This window comes from Pezoporus flaviventris, unplaced genomic scaffold, assembly GCF_033815535.1.
Source record: "Pezoporus flaviventris isolate CSIRO_AGI_PZ_B2104156 unplaced genomic scaffold, CSIRO_AGI_Pfla_v1 ptg000013l, whole genome shotgun sequence".
NCBI lineage: Eukaryota > Metazoa > Chordata > Aves > Psittaciformes > Psittacidae > Pezoporus > Pezoporus flaviventris.
The window spans coordinates 2,407,806-2,430,980 of record NW_026892561.1 but is presented as its reverse complement, the minus strand read 5'-3'; the positions used below and the strand labels follow the sequence as shown (position 1 = coordinate 2,430,980).

General features: G+C 41.4%; 1 protein-coding gene across 8 annotated transcripts in view; it reads right to left on the bottom strand.

The window, feature by feature from the left end:
• Positions 1-23,175, bottom strand: part of GLIS1 (GLIS family zinc finger 1) — a 203,421-nt gene that overhangs the window by 104,711 nt on the left and 75,535 nt on the right. For all 8 annotated transcript variants that reach the window (XM_061451184.1, XM_061451190.1, XM_061451183.1 and 5 more), the window contains one exon: positions 1,614-1,812. In XM_061451184.1, coding sequence (XP_061307168.1) covers positions 1,614-1,812 — 199 coding nt within the window. The remainder of the gene's footprint in view (positions 1-1,613; positions 1,813-23,175) is intronic.

Below are 23,175 nucleotides of genomic sequence, written 5' to 3'. Positions count from 1 at the left end.
TTAGAAACAACAGAGCCTCAAGGCTTTAGATGATGCTACAAAGCAAAGGGGAGGGAATCAGGCCCGTCACCTGCTAGTTTCTCATGTTATGCAGCAGACAATCCTTTATGTCGTTCTGGGAATCCTCTTGCAAATGGGAGCTGGAATAGGTTCATATTTCTGAGGTGGGTACTGCGATGCCTGGTATGCAGCTATCTGTCATTTCTTCATTATAGATTTTACAAAAAGGTTCATAAAGATCTAAGCAGAGTATTCTCTTCATCCTTTTTGTTTGCTCCTGCCCTAATTATCTTTGTTTCATAAACTGATAGAATAAAAGAAGGTTGGTAACTGCTAGTCCCACAGTGAGCCAGAAAGAAGCTAAGAGGGAGCAGACTTACATCCAGATGCAAAGGCATCTACAAATCCTTGTAGCAACTGCAGGGTATTTTTGTTATGTGGCATGGATATTATTTGTCCTTTTCAAACAAACAAACAAACAAACAAACAGCTCTTTCCACTTGCTTGCCATATTCCTGTGCCTCCTCCTACTGAAAACACAGATGTTCTTACCCCACCAGTAAATGGAAAAGGGAAAACAAGACATAAATATGTATAATAAAATCAGAAACAGTCCAAGACTAAGCTGTAGGCCATGTTTCCTCTTGCTATGACTATGGAAATTTGGGCTTGATAGTTCCATGCACAGAGTGCCAATTATTCCAAGTATCTAAGATAAAGGCTGCAACTTTACTGAGGTTTTTCTTTTCTACAGCTCTTCAAAAAGGTCAGGATTATTCCGTATTATATTGCCTGCCAAAAAGCAGTGCAATTAAAATAGATGGACAGATTTTAATTTGTAGCAGGCTTCTATTCACAATGGATGTCTGTTTAGGGTACTTGTTTAAAATCTGGTAAAGTTAAATTTGTAACAACAACAAAAAAATAATGGCGTTCTGTGTTTTCATATAATTAATTTATAGCAAATGTTTAAATAGAGATTCTGTTCATAGCATATCCAGCTTCAGTGTGTATATCAAAACCAGAGCCCAAATTTTCACATTACGGCCTTAAAAGCAAATACCAAGGATGTGGCTGTATGGGAACATTGAAAATACTTCATTAAAGGAAACGCTGTAGTGGCATTGGCTTCCTGTAGGTTTGATGGTGACATGCCAAATTGTCATATGGGAGACATTGGTTTGGGAGTAAGTATCATCCCTGCCTTCCAGGCTGCAATTTAGAAACATGGCATTGGGGTGGAGGTACAGAGGAGGCAAGTCTGACCCTGCTTAAGCCCCTAGCAGAACTCTCGTTGACTTTTGAGCATGCTGGAAGAGCCCCCAGAGAGCAGCTGTGTTTAATCTTCAATTCAAGGGGCTGCAGCTGCACATACAGTGACTCCTCCTGGCACCGCCTTGGACACTTTCTGTGCACACGTGCATGTCCCTGCAGTGCAAACCTGCAGATGAGCAGTGTGGTTAAAGAAGCATTCAAAGTACTTTCAAAATGAAGCAAAAGCCAAAAATACCCTTCCAAATGCAGCACCCGTGGAGGGTATTGAGAAATAGTTCCAACACAGAAGCACTCCAGAAGAGCAAAAGTATATCAACCGATAAAACTTGCGGTGGTACCTTATATCGGAGTGTGTCAAGTTCAGCTGACCAACATGAAGCAGTCTCTCACAGGACAGTGGGTGGTCTCGCATCAGAGAGTTCCCTGTGTGGATGAATAGACCTTGTCTGCAGACAGGTACCGAGCTACTTGTCATCTCCATGTCCATCATGTTCTTCTTCTCGGAGATCAAGTTACAATGATTGTAGCCACCGTTCACTGTCAAAAAACCCCAAAAGAAATTAATAATCATAAGGCTTTGACTGAGAACCCTCCACCCTGACTACTGCTTTGCATGCTCGGTTCGGATCTCCTTGCAAAATTCTTGCAAATGACACGGCAGTGGAAATGAAAGGTTTCACAAGGAAGCAAAAATGAATTTCAAAGGAATGTGGATCTCTGAAGTACGGTTGTTTATTTCTCATTTTAAGTTTTGTGGCTATTTTACACTTCATAATGTAACTCAAAAACCCCTTAGCCTGATAGCTTCATTTCCTTCTGTTTATTTTTATGGTGGAGTCTTGCCTGTGTTAGATTTTGAAGAGCGATGTTTCAGACTCCCTTTATTTTCAGGGAGAGGCACCCTCTGAAAACAGTGACGTAAGTCAAGTTTTTCTTTGCAGACAATTATCATTATGACTTTAGATGGGCATGTTTCTACTTTACTGTCAGGTCAACAGTGTGAAAAACTGTAATTCATTTAGTTTCAATGTATACATTTAACTGTATTTTCCAAGCAAGCTATTATTATCAATGTTAATGCTAATAATAATAATAACATATTTGTCCCTGGTGAATATTACATTTTAACAGAGTTGGTAAAACAGAGTAGAGCTATAGCAATACTCTTCAGAAATACATCTAGAACCACAAATGACAATCTAGCTAAAAAGAGAAGACAAAGCAGAAACTGAGAGTTTAGATTGCATGGGTCAAACACCAGCAATTCCATTTAACCTAAACCATATTAGTTGGGTTCTTTACCTCTAGTGACCTAGTCAAATACTCATAGACAAGCATATATAAAAGCAGTTGTAAGAAATGTAGCCTTCAGAGGCTAGCTAAAAGTCACAGTAGCCATTTCCCATCATTTTCACCACTGTATATGAACTGTGCTTTTAAAATACTACATCTTCAACACAGTCCCTGAAAGCAAAGATATCCTTAACATACATGAACCCCCTTTTTCTCTCATGGGCAGCCGCTAATGCTTCTGGACTTGGTCTTTTCCAACCTAAATGATTCTAATCTTATAGCAAAGGCAAGTGGGAGAGCCTGGGCTGCTGTGGTCCTCTATAATGACAATGAATGCTTTGAAAGAGATGAGAATCACATTCAGGTCTTTGGTGAGTATAAATGAGAAGAAACAGGTGACTGGGGAAGGCAAAAAAAGTCTCTGGTAACTGGAGAATTTGTGAAAGGGATCACAGCACAAAAGTCCATTCTCCTCCACTGGCTGGGCTCCACAGCCTCCCCATCATGCTCCGCAGCACCATTGTGATAGGAAAGCCCTATGGCAGATGAAGATGCAGTGCAGGCAAGCATCCAGACCCACAGAAAAGAGAGGGTACATGTGACACCCAAATTACAAGTTTCATGAGGCATTATTGTGACATTTCCAGAACAGAGTTCCCTGTTTGCAGTGAAACATTTTCAGCCTTTGGCTGATACATTACATTTGTTGACCATTTCTTTATCTGATTTCTATTTTTTTTAAGAAGTCAGAATACTTAAAATTGGAAAAAAAAAAACAATACTGGGATTTTCCCACCCAGCTCCATCACTATGGCAAGGCAACCCTCAGGAAGTGTTGGCCAGCATCATTTTATATAGACAAAAAGCTCATGTTAAGATTTTTAGGAATAATACACGAGTTTGTATTTAACTATACAAAACGGGCTGTTAGCCTTTGGCCTGGTAATTAATACATATGTTCTAATTATTTCAGGAGTATATTCAGAGGCCTGAATTCACCGATACTGTGTGATCATTCTGAATGACTAAAGACATGAAGAAACTGTACAGACATGGAGCATCCTCTAGCCTGCACAGGGCAGCCACTTCGGACCAAAGCATTTCAGAAGATCACTCTGGATGCCTTTCAGCTCCTAAGGGGATGTTTGTGACAATTAGCACTGCCCCGGTTGTAATCATGACACAAGTTATCATGATATCCTCTGGAGTCCACAGCTCCATCAGGCTTTATCCCATTCCTATTTTGGCTTCATCCCATCATAATTTAACTCACTTCAAGGCTGATATCTTCCTTTACAAGACTGTGTAATCAGGCTCCTGGCTGTTAATATGGGTAAATAAATGAAGCATTTAAAGGGTATCTAAATACAGTGTTGAACACTGGTGAAACAAGTTCTATACACTTTTAAAGTGCACACACTAACAGAACTTGGTAGATCAGTCATATTGAAAATACCCAGTTCACAGTTCCTCTCCTTTTCCACTGGCAGTGGAATATATTCAAGATGTACCTTCCCTCCAAAATACTACAGATTCTTTTTAAATGTTTAAGACTTATACTGGATTTATAATAAAAACACTTTCTTTCTCAAATTCATTCCCCCAAAAATACAAGTCTGAAATTCATTAGAGCTTTCTAGATATTCATTTTATCAATTTTATCATATTATCCAAACACTGAAACTTGAAGCCTCCACCAAAGTTCAGCAACACCAACTGTAGCACACACCAATACCTATTTATGTGAGGACGGAGATTTCCCAGAATAACATGAACATTATCCCTGTGCTGTCAAAACTTATTATCTTCTTTTACAGCTGTCAAATCAGAGAATACATTTTCCCCCTGCAAAGGAACAGAACACTCATGCTGTATCTGTGAAACTATGTCTTTCAGCCAATCCACTGTACATTTGCCTTCACAAAGCACCTTACAGAGTTATTAACAAGACTAGAAGTTTCTCGCACAATAGTGCCTTGAGTGAAGTCACACTTGCCTCAGAGCCCTCTGAAATGTGCCCACCACATGGGAGTTGGAACAATGACAGGCAAGGAACAGCACCAGCCCCACAGCAAGTAAAGTAAGAATCGAGAGGTTGCCTCTGAACACAGACAGCCAGAGTCCACGTTCAAGCACACGTGAAAGCAAATTCGTTGTCTCTGAAAAGAAGGAAAACAGTCTGGTTTACACCAGTGTAACTGAGAACAGAATCTGGCCTTTTGAAAACTAGCTGGTTTATAGAATATTAATATCACTGGCTGGCATACACAAGATTTAAGCATTTTCCATGTCTGGAACTTGAGCTCTTCTTTCACTGGCATCGAGGGGCCTTTAACTTACATACTGTAACTCACCAATAACAGATGAAAAGAGCACATGCTCCCTGCCTTATACCAGAGGGTTCACCCTGCTTTCAGTACAACCATAGCTATTTCATAAATCCATATAAAAAACTAATCCTAATTTACAGAGAGTAAATCTAATAAAAGCAGAGTGGTTTCCAGAAGGATCTCATGGAAGCAGAATCCATCAAGGTAACTTTTGTCTTTCTCTTTTTCTGTCCTGCAGTTTTGATTTATACCTTTACATTTAAGTGTTCGTGGAGGGAACGGAAGAGTTGATACAGTAGTGTGCAAAGGCTGCAATGAGGCAATTCCTTCCGTATGAGTAATCACGTTGGTTAAGTTTTGGATATCTTGCTTCTTTTATTCTGGGGCAACTGACTTTGGGGGAGACTTTTCTTGATTTATGCCAGATTAAGACATGTGAGTATTGGTCCCATTGACTGCAATGATGCTACACACCTCACACTGGTCAGGATCTGCAGAGTCAGCCCTATGTGTCTTGCTAGGGGTGAATTCTCCCAGAGGAAAACAGAACATCTCCCTCACACAAAGGGAAACCTGTCTGTCTAACAATGAGATCAGCATTTAAAACAACCCTACTAAAGGGCAGCAGCTCTCTTTCATCCCTGGAGAACATCTTGTTTACCATCCAGGACGGCTTCACTCTTGCTGATAAAATTAGCTATTAAGGCTAAGAAGGTAACAGCAAGAACTTCCCAAAAGGGCAATTATTCAACAATAAACACATGTTGCAGTGCTTTGGAGTTTACCTCATTAAGGCCAATGAACAAATAACTGAAATGATGCAGAACTGAAATGACTCATGTTCGAAATCGAGATAGATTTGAAGTATTTGCCTAACATACTTCGATATCCCCAGAGCATTGTGGGGTTTGTGGCGAAGACCAAACTAGGTCATTTGCCTTTTTTTTTTCTTCTTACTGTTTCTTCTCTTTAATTACTTCATTTTATTAAAAAAAAAATTAATTTGCCATTCTTGGTTTTGTTTGGATGTGATGTCCAAAATTTACCACGACAACACTGAGAAATGGAACGCTGTTACTGGCAGCTGGATGAGTCACGTGAGAGTGAAAGACCAAACAGTACCAGATTGTCTCAAACAAGTGAAAATCAGCCACGCTACAAGAGGCCATCAGAGCCCTCCACTGAGAGAGAATGATTAACTCAAAAGGTGCCAATGCAGCAAAGCCATGTACTGTAGGGAAGAGACTGAACCCGTACTCAGCAACCCATTCCACATAACTAGAGCTGAATAATCTCCATTACTGTATGGCTGGAGTGACTGACACAGCTCCTATACAGACAGCAATTTAAGAGCATCAGGAGAGATGCAGAGCATTAGGCTGCCTGCTTGAAGGCTTTAACAAATGAACTGAATGCTTTCAAAACACTGAATCTTCAAAACGCTTCATGAACATAGAGCATTTTCAACAACTAAATCAACACTTTTGCAAAGTTTAGTATGCCTGTCATACCATTCTCTATGGTAAATGTGAGGGCTTTTAAAGCCTTAAGCAGACTTTACCCCAATGCAACATTGTTATTTCACTTATATCTTCAAGCTCCTAAAATGATATCTTAAACATGGACTTCCAGACCTCGGCTTTGACACTCTAAAGAGGGGATGTTCAGAACTTTTTTTGACCTCTTTGCAGTCATTTGCACCATCAGGTACACAACAGATCTCTAAACATTTGGGCTTTTAACCCCTTGCAAGATTAAAGTTCTGCACGTTAGGAAGTCTTTGCAATAATCTGTAATTCAGTAGAAGACTTTCAATAATGTTTGAATATGAAAGATTAGCACTTTTGAATCATACAAATGAGATGTGGTCCCAGATTGGCTGACCATGACTTTTCACGCAGGTGAATGTATGCTCTCACAAAGCTTTGTGAGCTCATATATTCTTTTTACAGGTTAAATTTTACCCTGCGTATTTTTGGAAGTTCTCTCTGTGTTTTGATTTCATCTCTGTGTGATATCAATATTGTGCCCCACAAGGTTTCCTTCCTGCGTTAGAGGGCAACAAGAAATGCCTCAGAGTTGAATAGTCCCAGAGCTTTGCATTAAGGTGCAAAATTCCTTTCCTGTTCCATTAATTCAGTCATATCACAGAATCACAGAATGCTTTGGGCTGGAAGGGATCTTAAAGCTCATCCAGTTCCAAACCCCTGCCAAGGGCAGGGACACCTTCCACTAGAGCAGCTTGCTCCAAGCCCTGTCCAACCTGACCTTGAACACTGCCAGTTAATAATAATTACCTGAGTCTTCTGTGTTGCACAGGTAGTAAATGCATGATGCGAACATCATGCTGAGGAAACAACTACACAACCACACAGCTAGTGACTACCAATCAAAGTCAAGATTCTATGGAAAAGTTACTCAAAGTGTTCAAATAAAATTGCACAATTCTTTTAGCCCCTTGGGCAGCCCATGGGTTCAAGCATCCTGACTTTCAATGTGACCATTTGTCATGAACAACTCCTTCGGTTCATTTACGCTCAAAGGAAAGCAACAGTTTTTTTCTCCAAAGCAACGAGATCTTCAAGTCTCTTTTGTTACTGTTTTGTCCTTACCTAAGAACTGAAGTAGTTAGCAATAACAGCACTGAATTTTCACTGCTGCATTCAAGAGTTTGTATCTCAAAGACTAACAAAGCAGCTCACACCACAATTCCAGGTTCACCTTAGACCTCTGTATCAGTTACAACTTGTTCACATTTTAAGGCCTGTTTCATACAGCTGGCAGGGACTTGGCTTCGTTTTTTATACTGCTTGTATACTATCTTAATAAAAACACAGTAAGTGAGAGCCAAAAGATTCTTTATTACAGACCATACTGTATCGTGAGAGTCAAGTGAAAACCCAAATTGTCCTACATATGTGTATCACGTGTAGGTGGCAGATCCTCTGCCTAGTTGAAGGGGATACGAAGCTTATAAAAGATTAGGGTTAAAACCAACAGCAGTCAATGAGACTAGAATAAAAAAGAAGGATCTCTTTCCTCCACCATGCTATAAAATCCTATAACAGAAATACTTATTGCTTTACTTTCACATTGATGTATGAGTGAAGACAGAAGGGCTAAGAAAACTCTTGTAATCTAAAACAACCCAGATAGTGAAATAAATTGTCAAGTATCAATCTTAAAAACTTGTGAAAGATAAATACAACCCATGTGTGTCTTTCCAGTAAAAGCTGGACCCTAAGTGTTGGCTACATCTATATTTGTTATTTCACGTTCAATTTATTTTTAAAACAAGTAATTTGGATTGCATTTTATTTCTGCTCTGTGGAATCTCTTTTTTTCAGACTCCACACAGGATTTTGGAAGAGTGAATGACTTGGGCTGGCATTCCCGAATAAAGCAGCGTGGTTGATTTTATATCAGTCTAACTTAAAACAATTTGAAAGCATTTCAGTAGTTTAGAGATCTGCAACCTTTTCACCCTCAAGTATGTGGATACATATGGCTCCCATATCTGACTTTCTCGTGCTATTTTAAAGGTAATCTTGGGGTCCAAGAGGCAGGAGAAGAACGCAGTAACAATACACTACATCTTTCAGTGCTAACACGGCTTGCAATGGTTCGTAGTTTAGGTTTCCAGCAGAGACCTTCACAACACTTTCTGAAGTTAGCAAGTACAGCCAAGATTCAGGAAAACACATGCCATGCGCTTAGGTTCCAGTGACTTCACAGCCTTAGCTGATGTTCTGAGTTAGGCTCTAGATGTGTAAGAATATAACCATTTTAGGTAACAGTGAATAGATTGACAGAGAAATAAAATAACTCTCTGCTATCACAAGGAGTCTCTCATTCCACTCAATTTTGAAACTCAGCATTCTTCCCTCCCTATCTGGATCTCAGACCTCTAAGTTATGCCCCCAGACAGAGCTGAGAACAGACTGAAAATGACCATTGCCCTCTTTTGTGGCACTCAGGACAAAAGCTTCTGGAGCCTGATGAAACACAGGTCTTGTCATTACATTCATTGTTACGTAGTCTCCTCAGCTTGGAATCACCTTTTGCCTGTTGCCAGGCAATGTGCAAAATATTATTCTCAGCACATCTGGCCTTTTTTGTGGTCAGTTATCCTTCCTCACTACTTGGATTGTAGTAACAGGGGGAAAAGACATTAAAATAAATGTTTTAGGAAAATATTAAGCTCAACAAACATTATTTTAATTAAAAGGAAATCCTAAAACCCACCTAATGGGCACTTGGAGAATATAAGCTCAACGTAATGAAATTCGATGTATTTCTTTTTCTTTTTTTTTAAGAAGCCTTGTGTTTGGAATGGTTTAATTCTCAGTATTTCTGATAGGTTGGATATATCCTTATGATCCTCCTTGCCCTGCCAAATACAGGAGAACAGAGGCTCCTGCCTCTGCCACCTTATCAGTAACCATGTTCAAAGGAGATGGATATACAGGCATTGGCACCATTCTCCTTTCCCACCTCTCCACTCATCTCCATCTTCCTTTCATTTCTACGCTCAGTTTGCAACTCTGTCTTCCACCACCACCTTTAACCTTCTCAACCTGTGCCTCACCTCCCAGTACATGTTCCAGGATGCCATAGATGCAAGACTGCTGCTGCACTGTACAAAGCTGGCTCTACCAAAGTCATTGTCTGATTTAGATTCACAAGGTTTAACCCTAGCTGAAGCTGGTCACTCCATCTGGGTACCAACAACTGTATTTTTCAATCTGAGCAACACACATAACACACAGAGGCTGCTGTCAGTCTGTCTGGTTTAAACTCCCTGCTCTCACACATGAGCTCGACCAACAACCTGTGCTTCCAGGGACCAGCTCAACTGGGACAAATCAATCTACACACCCCAAATGAACACCACTGTGCATACTGGTGTAAGGTATAAGGCAACTCTATACCGTTTAGGGTTAAGTACACACTCACCTGCCCTTGTCCCCTTTGGTTTGTCTCTTTTGTTGCTCTAAATGGACACCAGCAGGGTTTTCACTGCAGCCTGTAGTTAGACAAGGCCTGTAGGTTAAAAGAACTCCAGAGTGACTCTTTCGAGACAGAAGTTCACATCTTTTCTGATGAGGGTACTTGCATTATTCCTATTGTAAACATGCTTTCATCACGATTCTATGACCCCATTGAGAAGACAGGGTCTTACCATACATGCACGTTTGAGAAAATCTATTCCTTTGGGGTTTTCTCCTCTCAGCATTCACTCATAGCCAGAGCTGCCTACCATGAACCGCCAGTGGGTTATTGCTTTCCCATTTTCTTATTAAACCCTGAACTTTTAAACTCCCAGATCTCCACTCCCCTATATTTTACTTAGTCCATTTAGCCTCTCTTTTCCATGGAAGTTCTAGCCAGCAGACCATGTAAAGACTCCGCAGGGGTATATGTTCTCCCAGACATTTGAAACACAAGGATGTGCAGGGAATGAAAGCTGGGGATTTGCCATATGGCACCTTGCATGCGTCTTGTATAAACATATATGTCCATCTCCCAAGAAGGAATTTTATGTCTGCCTGGCTCAGCACTACACTATATACATTAAAAAGGTAAAAACCCCATCACCCAATGGAATACAACAAAAATGATGTCGTGCTTGAAGATTCAGAAGCCTGGAAGTGTCACCAAGTCAGGAAAGGCCACCGAAGCTACCTGCTCCAAAGGGAATCACTGCAGATCATACAGAGTTATACAGAAATGGTAAACTTTAAACAAAGGGGGAAGCTGGTTATTATAAAGCATTTTGTTCTTTTCAGTGCAAGCTAGACAGAGGAAAAGGTCTGGTGGGATGTGGATGCACAACAGTCTTAAGGACCTATTTCTGATGCATGTATTTAGAAACCAGTCTACTCATAGTCCAAGGAGACAGAATGACTCATAATAGGAATCACTGGGAGTCTAGAACTAACTTTCCATGTTGCTATGTGATAGGAATGTTCCAACATGTAAAGGGAAGACAATGGAGGGGAGCTAGTTAACCTGCACATCAGCTTCCAGCAATAGGTTGTCTTCCTTTTGATGGCCCTCCAAAAGTGCGGATTAAGCTCCTTTTCTATGAGAGGCTTCATGATTCTCTCCTCTCTACTGACATCTTCATTCCAAGCTCACTTGTTGTAGGAGCTTCTTGGAGACATTTTTTCCTGGGTCTTTACAAATCAGTGATGAAAAACTACAGTGAAAAGGCATTTGATTGCTGAAGACTACACATTGTCCTAATGCAGCTTGCATTGCTTTCTCCATTCTCTTGTTAAGAAGGAGACATCTTCACGTAACATGACCTCCATCTATAGTCACTACAGCTCTCTCGCACTTACCAAGTAACCTACATCACTATCAAGCTCTTCCTGCCCTTGCTTAAAATAATTACAATGAAAATTCAAACTGCTACCACAAATAGGCAGTCATTGCATCTACACAGTCTCACAGTCTCTTTGATCATTTGACACTTGATGCCTAATACATTAATGGCTTCTTTACAGCTTAGAATTAACGCTGCCAGCAAGAAAATTCAAGACAAACAAACAGTTTGCCCAATACAAGCTGAAAAGAGCAACAGCCTACCCCTGCTACTCTTCACTTGCTTTTTTCATTGTTTGTCATTGCTTTCTGCCAAGATTTTGGCGTTATTTCAAGACTTGATTTGAAATATATTTAACACCAAGTGACTTGCAATGTCATTTTCTATTTTACCAGAATTATGCTTGGGACTAGATCTATGTAAGTAGAATTAACCCTTCTGCACTCATGGCCAGTGAACAGCCTCTTGCAGGCTCTCCACAAGAGTACACTTCTCCCTAAGTTTACACAAGTCTGAGGATAGCAGTTACGTATATTGTAGATACATGCAGTGCGTGTTAATCATAGACCTTAATGTTATCACCTGTAAGGACAGTAGCAAATGTGAGTTATTGGTGCAATAAATACCTATATGAAATGTAACACAGTAAGAAGAAAAACTGTCTTCTCCTCTACAACTTATATATAACTCATTCAAGTACCTATCCAAAACAGAACAGCTTCAGACAAGTGGGAGGATAGAACATCTTGACTGTATCAATCTCCTTTAAGAAAGTCAGATTCGGGTGATAACCATACCACCCTCACCATTACCTGCTCTTCTGTGGGGTTTGTTTTAGCAGACTGTGGGACAGGATCAGAATGAAGCTATTGTGGAATCCGTTGTGAAGAGGTAAAGGTGCAGAGAAGAAGAAAAGGAGAGATGAGAAAGATTAAAGAGTACAAGGGCTGCTACAAAAGGGATAGTTCTCACTGAATGGTGCTGGCTTATATGAACACTGAATAAACAACAATTAGAAGTTTAGCTCCTGCTAAAAGGCCTCTGTGAACCTTTGAGTGATGACAGCAGGCAGTTGCTATGGATTAGGAGGTATATAGAGTACTCTACTTTTATTTATCATCAATGCCTTCTACATCCTTCTGTGAACTGGGCCTGCACTTTCAACAGGAGTCATAAGGTATCTCAGTGCTTACATGAAGCTGGATATGCCAGTGAAGAAACAGATACATAAATGTCATTGTAATCACAAAAGGCCCTTTACTCGGATACACAGATTGTGCAATCACAGAAACCAGGGCTGGAAGAGTCTTCAGAAGGTGATTTAGTCTACCCTGTGTCTCAACAGCATAATCCAATCTCATAGATTTAATGAGGTGTTTGGCCAATGTGTCCTTTACAGCCTCCAGCAATTCCTCAGCATTCCCAGCAACCTATTCACTTGTTTAACTTGACCAAATTTTTTCCTTCATGTCTAATTTGATGTCCCCTTAGCACAACTTGGTCTGTTACGTACTGTCCTGTCCAAACTGGACATGGGGAAGAGTCTGTTATCTTGCCCTCCATAGCAACCTTTTATGTATTTGAAGGCTCCCTCCACTCAGCCTTCTCTTGCCAGCACTACACAGCCCTCATTATTTCAGATTTTTCTCATAAATCATGCTATCCAGAGCTCTGATCTCTTCCCTCTGTCTCCTTTCTGAACTCTCCAGCAGACTGGAGAGTTCAGACTTAATACTTTTTGTCCCCTCCACATTTTACATTGTCAGATCCTGTTCTTCACAGATGGTAGCAGGTACATGCCTCCTTCACTGTGAGGCAGCAAGGAAGCAGCACAGTGGCAGTCAGACGCAGCAGTTAAATCTCATCTAGATTACTTTATCTTGTTTCTTGGCTAAGACACAGAAGAACAAGGCTAATTAACCTTTTGTATGACCCGGTTTTCCTGTTGGTTCTTACTGCTGCATTAAACTGCTCTCTGAAAAACACCTAGAAATCTCAGTATAGAACTCACCAAATGCATTCATGCAGAGGTAAAAATGGTCTCCACTGAGGTCTCATCACTCCATAATTCAACTTAGCAGCATAAAACACTAAACAAAAACTCCCAGGAGAGTGCACATACTTGCACATTGTCCAGATTCCAGTGTTATGGCATTCTCAAAACTCCAATTAGGGCTAACTCTTCAGATTTACAGCACTTTTTCTGCTGACTATCCCCACCATCAAGAATACATGAAGAGCATGAAATCATTCTAACACACTGATCTAACTGATCCAGTGAAACTGAGAGTAATCATATTGTCTCTGGGTCCAGTTCTGGTTTTGTCTTGACTGTCAATCAGGAGTCACTGCAATAGGCACTGAAAACTAGAAAGTGCAAGATCAGACTTACAAAATCTTCTAGAACTGAGTATCTGAAGATGCACGACAGAGGGACAAATTCTAACATCTCCATTTTAACAACAGCTTCCAGTGCTCACTTAGAGATACAGATGCTGCAGCCAGCAACTCAGTAAATACTGTTGAATGATCTTCTACTCAGACCAGATTTGAGGGCCTCAGACTGTTACAACTCTGGGCAGACATCCCATTCTTCTTCTCTTCCCTATCACCTTGGCACACTGCTAACCTTGATAATGCTGGATGAGGATTTATGTCTTGAATGTGCATTTTAATGTGAATTTAGTGCTGGAGAAAAATGACTGGTGAAGAGCTGTGGAGATGGAAATGTTCCCATAGCAGGTAAAGTGTGGTCAAAAGGTGTGCAAGGTTCCCTAAATGACCCAAGAGACAGAAACTTGCTCTATAAGGACTACTTCAAAGTGGGAAATGGAGATCCTACGGGGAAGTAACTGAGTTTGGGAATAACAAGCATAGCACAGAAATAGAGAGCAACTTCCAAAGACCACACAGTTTACTGGCTGAACCCAGCCAGAATGCCAGTGAACTTGGTGGATTGTATTTCTTGTGGGATATCTGCATCCAGTTTAACCACACGCTGCTGGATCTAGAGTGCATCTTTTAGAAAGACATCAAATCTCAAAGTGGAATCTCTACATGATGAAAAATTACTTCTGCAGCAGTTTGTTCCATGTTTCTCAGCATGAATTTTATATAGCTTGAACTTGTTTGACTTCAGCTCCCAGGCACTGGGTCTCATTATGCCTTTGTGTGCTAGATTAAAACACAAGATATACCTGGTACTTTCTGCATCTGTTAGACTTTTCTTCAGTGACTAACTGCCCTTCTCTTTCATTTTCTCCTGTTATAGTATATTCTCCAGATCATGCATCATTTTTGTGAATCTTCTCTTAAACACAGTTTAAGGGAATTTAAGCCAGTTTTTCCAAGGAACCTTGTTAAATTGTCAACACTAGAACAGCACAGCTCTAGAACCATTAACAACATAAGACAGCAGCGTTGTTTTGCTGCTTCTGCCTGCTACGTGCCTAAACAGAGCCCTCCAATTTCATATTAACTGTTATTCTGCTGCAGTATGGGAACAGGAACTCTTGTTCAGCATATTCTTCATGTTTTACCTGAAGCTGCCTGGCTGGGTCCTTTAATCCTCTCAGAGTTTGGAGGAAGGGGGAAGGATGGTTACTCTGGTTTTGTTTGTACGTGACTTTATTACAAGTCTCTGCTAAGAAACAGAATAAAGTCACCAAATTATACTACTGTGCCTCCAAACCTTAATGACCCAAAAGTTCTGCTGTCGATGGGCCTAACTCAATAGGCACCGCTGAAAACAATGGAGTCCCCCAGTGTGTGACCAAAAAAGAAATAACATTTTAAGGAATGTAGCAACTGCAGAAGCTCAGTAACCACTTATGAAACCAACCATTTGAATTTTTTGTTTACAGGCAAAAAGAGCTCCAGCAATAGAGCCAGCGAGTGTGAGATTTCTGTTGTTTTAATTATGCCTTTCTTAGGTTTGCCTTGTTTGGTTTAGCACAAGTTCTGCACAATACATCTAAACCCTATTTTGTGAAAGACAGCAGAGAGGGAGTAACTGAAGCCATTTAAAACTAAAGGAGCTGGAAGCTGAACGTGTGTGCCAGCCGAGCCCCACGGTAAGCCATGGCCTTTTACAGCTAAAACGATTGCCGAAGGAGCAGAGTACAGCTCACAAAAATCCATGTTACCTGGCAGAAATCCATGTGATCCTGAGCGCCCACTGACTAAGAAATTAGAGGAGATGAAGTTGGAGGAATGCAAACTCTGGAAGTTCCCAAAAAAAGAACTTCCAGAGGTTGGAATTTTTCCTTCTCACTGTCATAGCCCTTCATTAGCACAGCTCCTGGCAAGAGGGAAAAGGTGAAAGCAGTTCAGCTCCAAAATCACTACTTGGGATGTGACAGAAGCAAATATCATGCATTATTTGCACTGTAAAGCACTAGCAGTAGCTTTCCAACAAGCAAAGCAAGGAAAAAAAAAGAGACTAACAACAAAGCTGGGCCACTTCAGAGCATGCTGCAGGCATCTCTAAGCTTGCCGTGCCTTGAGCTACCAAGTCCTCACTCTGCAGGATAACACGGGGTGGGCTTCCTACCCCCCAGTAAAAAGGTCTGTCACCAAAAGCTATCTTAGGCTGGGTCCATGGCTAGGCTGGCAAAACCACTCAGAGCCTGGTTCAAAGGCAAGCCCAGATGCTGAGCACTGTGCTGCCTGCCACATGTGCTTACTCAGTGGCTACGCTTAGGAAGAACTAAGCTCTCCACAGACACCGGGATGTGTGCTGCAGTGACTAGTCCCACACCAGCAAGAGTGGCTTCCCAAAGCTCAGGTCTACATCCCCTGTATGTCAGTGCGAATTTCCCTCAGTATGGAAAAGCAAAGTATCTTGTTTCTGTGTAATTGAATCCCAGCCATGTATATACAGCTAATGACTAGTTACACCACACATAATGAAGAGTCACGTTTTGCTAATTGCATAGAAAATAAACAAGCTAAAAAAGAAAACAATTACTGGCTTTGGTAGGAATCTCTCTTGACCTTCCTTCTGGACTCAGATCCTTGCTGCTTAGTCTGCTACACATTACAGTCACTGTCGGGTGCATGCACAGCCTGCTCTGGTTTTGCTTTCCCTTTAATGCCCTCAGGATCATCCATGGCCTGTTTCCTCACACCCACTTGACTGCGGTGCAGCCACGGCAAAGGAGCTATCCTCAGCTTTTACTTCTGAGGTACAAGTAGAGTTTGTCTAAAACAGACATGCTATGGCAAAGCTGTGAGGGAGCCTTATGCCCTCAGCACTGGAAAGGGAACCATTCTTTGTACGTACAGCGAGAACTGCAATTCTACAACGTGCCCTGTTATTTGTTTATTAATATTGCCAAAGCATAACAGTTTATAATGCAATTGCAGTTTATTCTGCACAGGGATGATAAAAAATATTACTCCTGCCTCAGAAAGTTCACATCCAAAGAGGCTGACAGATACAAGCAACAGAGCACAAAGGAATGATGAGCCTGTGCCACTCAGCACAGCAGCAGCGGCCTTGGCACAACTGTAATGGTTGGCAGGAGGGAAAGTGGGGAAGAGGCAGGGAGAGACCTGACACCCATACACAGCATGCTCTGCCTCTGCTCAGAGCTAAGGGAATCCCTCGCATTTTCATATCAGAGCTTTTACTAAAGAAGGAAAACAAATCCCTCCTAAACATCTCGTTATCTGGTGACCTGTCTCCCTCTGCTCTCCGATAGTCTGAGGTAAGCACCGTGTCACAGCAGTGTATCCAGAGGTGACATGGTGGCCTGCACCCTCCGTCTGTGTGTGTGGGCGCTGTGGGTCCTCTCTTCCAGGGAAGCAGCAGCTAATCAGTTGTTCCAGGCATGGCTGGACAGGGACATTTTATGTGGAGAAGTGGAAGAAGAAGGGGAAAGAAAAAAGAAGGGTAGGGAGAAAACAAAGAGACAAATAAAAAGTGGGACTTACAAGGGAGTTACACTGACAAGTGGCTGTGGGGATAATGACCCAGCCAGAGTCCATGTGCTCTTATAAAAAACACCCAACAAACCCCAGCATCTGGTAGTTCAGCTGTGGGTTTCCGCTGTTTATTTTTCTATTCCAGTGCTCTCATCCCTATGCACTGTCTGTGCCTGGCTCTGTTAAGCATTCCAAATGCTCCAGAGTGTAATTGAAAGAATAAAAACCCCAGGCTCAGCATCAGGCACGTACAGAAGAAAATGAAACTGCTTAAATCCTTTCTTACATTGAGGAGAACACAACCGATAATCCTCCAACACAACACCAGGCAGGGCTGAGGTAAATGCAAGCTAGGAGTGTCATGACTTACCTGAACTGGTGATTGCACACATGAACACCAGGTTATTCTCTTCTAACAAGTACGAACCATGACCGACCCCTTGGATGCACAGGAAGAAGCAGTTACTCCAGTGAGCTGTCCAGAGGATGGATCCTGTTCATCAGGTTCTCTTAATTTCAAAGAGCTTAGTCCTTTCTCTACTTCTTTCCTCCCTCTTCACCTTCATACTGATAATCTCAATTACAAAACCCAACATAACCACCCTGCCTCTGCGAGTTACTGTCTGCCTACTTAAAAAATTCAGTCTCTGACATCACTACATGGATGATGGGACTCTTCATCGGGGACTGTAGCAATAGGACAAGGGGTAATGGGTTCAAATTAAAACAGGGGATGTCCAGGTTGGACATAAGGAAGAAGTTCTTTAAGGGTGGTGAGGCACTGGAATGGGTTGCCCAAAGAAATGGTAAATGCTCCATCCCTGGCAGTGTTCAAGGCCAGATTGGACAGAGCCTTGGGTGGCATGGTCTGGTGTGAGGTGTCCCTGCCCATGGCAGGGGGCTGGAACTAAGGTCCTTTACAACCCAAACCATTCTATGATTCTATGGTAAGTCATCAAAGGTAGCTCCATGCAGCTAAACAAACAGACTGCTGCACCTTCAGTCTGCTTTTTCCTTTCACTCTCACTGACAGTCCCTATCATGAGGTATTGATAACGTAGACTTCATCTCTGACTTGGAACTCTCAGCCCTCACTTCACTTCCAGGTCTTTCTGTAGAATAGTCCTAAAGCAATGCCTTCCTGATCTACCCATACTGCCACCTCATCCATCCAGCTCCCCCATCACCTTTGTTGCTATCATAGAATCATAGAATGGTTTGGGTTGGAAAGGACCTTGAGATCTAGTTCCACCGCTCGGCCATGGACAGGGACACCTCACACTAAACCATGTCACCCAAGGCTCTGTCCAACCCGGCCTTGAACACCACCAGGGATGGAGCATTCACAACTTACTTGGGCTGTTGCTAATACATCCTCTTATGTCATCTTTATTCATGTAATATTCCCCCCTTCATGGTCATGCAGACTAGTGTAGGAATAGACCAATACACAGGGACAATAGGGATAAAAAAAATGCAAGGTGGGTAAGGCTGTTCTGACAAATAAAACAAGCCCATGCAGCTATGATTAAAAAATATGGGAACCCTGAGCTCTACGTGTACTTGGTGAAGATTTCTCTCTTACAGCTCTGGCAGAACTACACTTGTAGGGCTCACCACATGGCACCTAGGTCGTTGCTGTACCACCCCTGCAATGCACTATTTTCCCACTATTCCAACTCCATAGCTCAGAGTCAGGAAAGGAGCAGGGGTCAGTGCCTGAAAGGCAGAGTTTAGAGAGAATCCCAAAGTTGAGGCTCCGTTTCTTTACGTTTCAGTTTGGCAAAGACACATTCTGCACCCGACCAGCAGCACTGTTAACTGCAACCGGTCAAAATCACTGGAGAAGCTCATTCAGTGACAATTCCCATTCTCTGCAATAATTACTCTGTTCTTATGAAAGAAGTTACCTAAACGCTGTGCTCACGGCTACAACAAGAACATTCCCTTCACTTTTAGAGATGCATGATATTGAAAGCAGATGTACCCAACTGAACCTCTCTTTTTTGCAACGTACTGTAAATGTTTTTAAAATGTGCCTCTGGTACAATGCATGTCAAACAGTCAAATTCAAGGTAAAAAGTGTTGCCAAAACCAGAAGACAAATGAAGCTTAAAATCAGTTTTGACAGATTAAATGGAGACTCTTTGAATCCATAAATCAGACGGTCAGTCCCTGGGAAGTTAATAATGAATGTATTTTCTCCCCATATTTATTATCCCAAAGATATCTGGAAAACCAAGCCAACATCAAAAGCAAATTTGTACCTCAGTGTCTAAAATACTTCACCCAAGTGGCAGAGAAAGTATGAGCAAGTTCATCTCCCAATATTTGCTTGTTCTGAAGGCAGATGAAAGACTAATATTTGTACATAAAACAGACAACTTCCCCCGTTCAGAATCATTCTCTAAACTAAACATTTGAGCTCGGCGCATTTTCGATATCGTGTGACTCGGCGTTCACAAACCAGTGGATATCTGGATCAGGGTTTTTAAGGGTTGTTGTGAGCAAATGGGCGTCTGTTTCAAGTTGCTTTGGGGGGGGGGGGAATTATGTTTCAGAAGGGAAAGAACACGAGGAAACAAAACTTTATTCTACCTTCTGTGCAATCCGGTTGGTTTCATCGGGTTAATTTCTTCCCATGTAAAAAGATTCATACAAATAAAATCAAACCAAAACAAAGAAGGCAGAGAAAAATGTTTTCCAAGCTTTGCAACAGAGTGCTTACAGTGTTTATACAAATAGTAAAGTCTGGCTAAAACAAGCATTTGACAGCTCTGCTGCTTTCAGACACGACTCCTATTTGCCATTTATTCCATGTAGGCAGAACTGGGTGCCCAGGCAGAGCCCCAGTGAAATCCCTGGGGCAACGCATGAATGCAAAGTTTTGCTTGCACACATGCCATTGCTAGATTAGATCTTGTGTGTTGTGCACTCCTTCCATGCTCACTCAACACGCTCCCACTGCAGCTGGACAAATCTAGATAGAAACTGTCCTGGAGGAATTCGTTACTACAGAATACTTAATAAACAGAGGCCTAAGAAATCTGCGCACTAAAACCCAACTTCCATCTCCTGGCTTTCTTTGCGTGTGTGTGTATTACAAATTAGATTCCACAATCTGCTGGCATGGATTTTGTTTGGACATCAATGAATTCCTCAAAGAGAACAAGGTCTAGCCAAAATGGATTCCCCAACAGTTGGACGTTCTTAAGACAGGGTGCTGGGCCATCTTGTCTAGATTGGATACTAGGAAAAAAATCCTCCATTGAAAGGGTTGTCAGGCATTGAAACAGGCTGCCCATGGCAATGGTGGAGTCACCGTCCCTGGAGGTACTTAAAAGATGTGTAGCTGTGACATGGTTTAGTGGTGGGCTTATCGGTGCCAGGTTAGCAGTTAAGACTTGAGGAGCTTAAAGGTCTTTTCCAACCTAAGTGATCCTATGATTCTATTGACTGTGTTTTTGCTGAGAAAGGTTGGAGCAGATGATCCCTGAGACCCTTTGGACCTGGGGATTCTATGATTCTGTGATGATTCAAAGTGCAGCACCTGACAGGCAACTCAGCAAGGATTAAAGGAGGAGAAATAGCTGTCACAGCAGCCTCTGAAATTGTCCAATCTGGAGGGAGAAGACTGGATTCGTACATACATCTGTAAACATGTAAGTGCCAATACAAACATTAGCATTTGGGAATACTCCATGGATTCAGGACACTGGAGAGTTTAACATCACTACAATAATCTAGACATACGGGGAAATAAAATTCTCTTCAAATACATTTGATACCAATTCATGGAAATGGTTCTGCCATTTCTCTCAAACAACTATTGTGAATTTTAGTTCATCTGTGAAACCAAATCAGGAATGATCATCAAATCTCACCAGACCGTCTATGAAATCACAGTATTGAAATAACACAGACAACGTTTTCTTTCAGCTGCTTAAGATCACAGCACCCTCAGAAGTGAGATCATGCATTAGTTACTATAACTTGATTTTTATAAACACAATCACATACTGATTTTATATAAGCAGATGTATGCAGCAGCCTGACTGCAGCAGCTCTCAGAGGACTGCAGAGTGACACCCAGCCATCACCCTGCCCTGGGCTCAGCTACATCCCGCAGCAAAGAGCCTTTCACCAACATGTGGGGCTAAGAAACAGCCATCCTACACAAGCAGTATTTGCATCCTCTGCAAAGTCATCCATAGCCAGTATCTATTAAATACAGCTCTGCTTTGATCCTGACATAAGACAGCGTTGGTTCCACTCCCAGCACAGGGCACTCAACATCACCCACTACCTCAAATCAGTATGCACCATCACTGGCACTGGTAATTACTGCCAAATTCTCCTAATCCACAGATATTAGCATTTAAATGACAGATACTTGAGTTTCAATCCTATCACACACATCTCTATATAAGTAAAGTTCATTTGGAATTCAACAAAATGCCATGAGGCTTGTGAAAGTCACTACATAAATCATGTGGAAGGGGGGAAATACACAACACAGAGACTAGCAGAACTTGTTTTCTTTGTAAAACAGCATTTTCCATAGTTTGTGGTACCACATTCCTGTGTTCTTTTGAATACAACATTTGAGTTAAAACCAGGATTTTAGTCAATGTGAGGTTTTCCTTTGCAAATTCTTACCTTAGGAGACAAATTATGTTATTTTCTGGATCACTGAACTGCTGTTCACAAAACCAACCCTAAACAATATGCTTTGTAAACTAAAAAGCAAGCTCAAAGCAAGCCACTCATTGCGAGATCCTGTACCTTGCCTATAAGCACACTGGAGCACAGGGAAGGCAGCAGGGCCCCATTTCATTAGCATCAAAATTAATTGTTTTGCAACACAGAAACCTCAATACTGTTGGTTTCAGCTACTTCATAGATACAGCAGTCAAAGGCAAAACTGGGAACGAGAAGTGCTCCTTCTATAAACACAGTTGCTTAGAAACCCTGTATTTTTAATAACCTAGCACTCTAAATTCAGCATGGTCTGTCAGTACGGGATTTCAGCACAAGACACAAAGGTATTTTGAGGCCAGTTCTCTAATTTGCACTGTACCAGAGCTGCTCATTGCAATACAATGACATGATCAATTGGGATAAGGAGACAGGAAAATGAGGACTTGCTCATTATTCAGATTACCATAGTGCCTGAAATCTCCAGTCCCAAAGTCAACTTCCTTCTACTAGTGATGTTCAAATAAGAAACAAGACAGACAAGCCTTACACCCAGAGAGCTTAAATGTGTAGAATAGGAGACCAAAAAAGAAGCAAAGGGACAACGCATTTGAAAAATAACATATTCTACACAAAAGTTAAAAGATAAAATCAATAAATCAAAAATTAAGTGCAGTTACTTGGTTTTACTAGAAAAAATACCATGTATTTGCTTAAATAAGAATATGGTGTATTTGCTTAAATACATCCTTTGTTCTTAGAAAAAACAAACCACCAGATGTAGCTACTCTCTCTGCTAAGTGGTACCTGACAGCTTACAGGCTGCTGCTGAAGCACAGTCACATCTGTTCCCAGTATCTTCACTGTGTTTCATTCTCTCCATCCTGCTATACTGCTTCCTCACCTGTTAAAGTTTTAAAGTTAGAAAGTTTGCTCTTCTTTAGAGGACCCTGGAAGAGCTGCTTCAGCTCAAGCAGTGAGGGCTGTACTAAGGGAGATGTGATTTTGATACAGTCAAGCAGGATTTCTCAGAGACATGTGTTTTTTCCAAGCTATGCAAATATCTGGGAATGAGAACTGTATTGGTAATGAATTTTTATAAAGGAGGAACACTGGATGACGTTCCCTCTGAACTGTGAGACAAGAATGCAAGGCAGAACCAAGGACTACATTCTGAGCCCTCCCAGACTTAAATCATCCATGTTTCTATGAGAAATTAATTATGAACAATAATTTAAAATACTTAGGGAACCAAATCCTGGCCTTGCAGCCAAAACCTTCTTTGAAGTCTATGAACTTTTTACCTGATCCACAACCAAA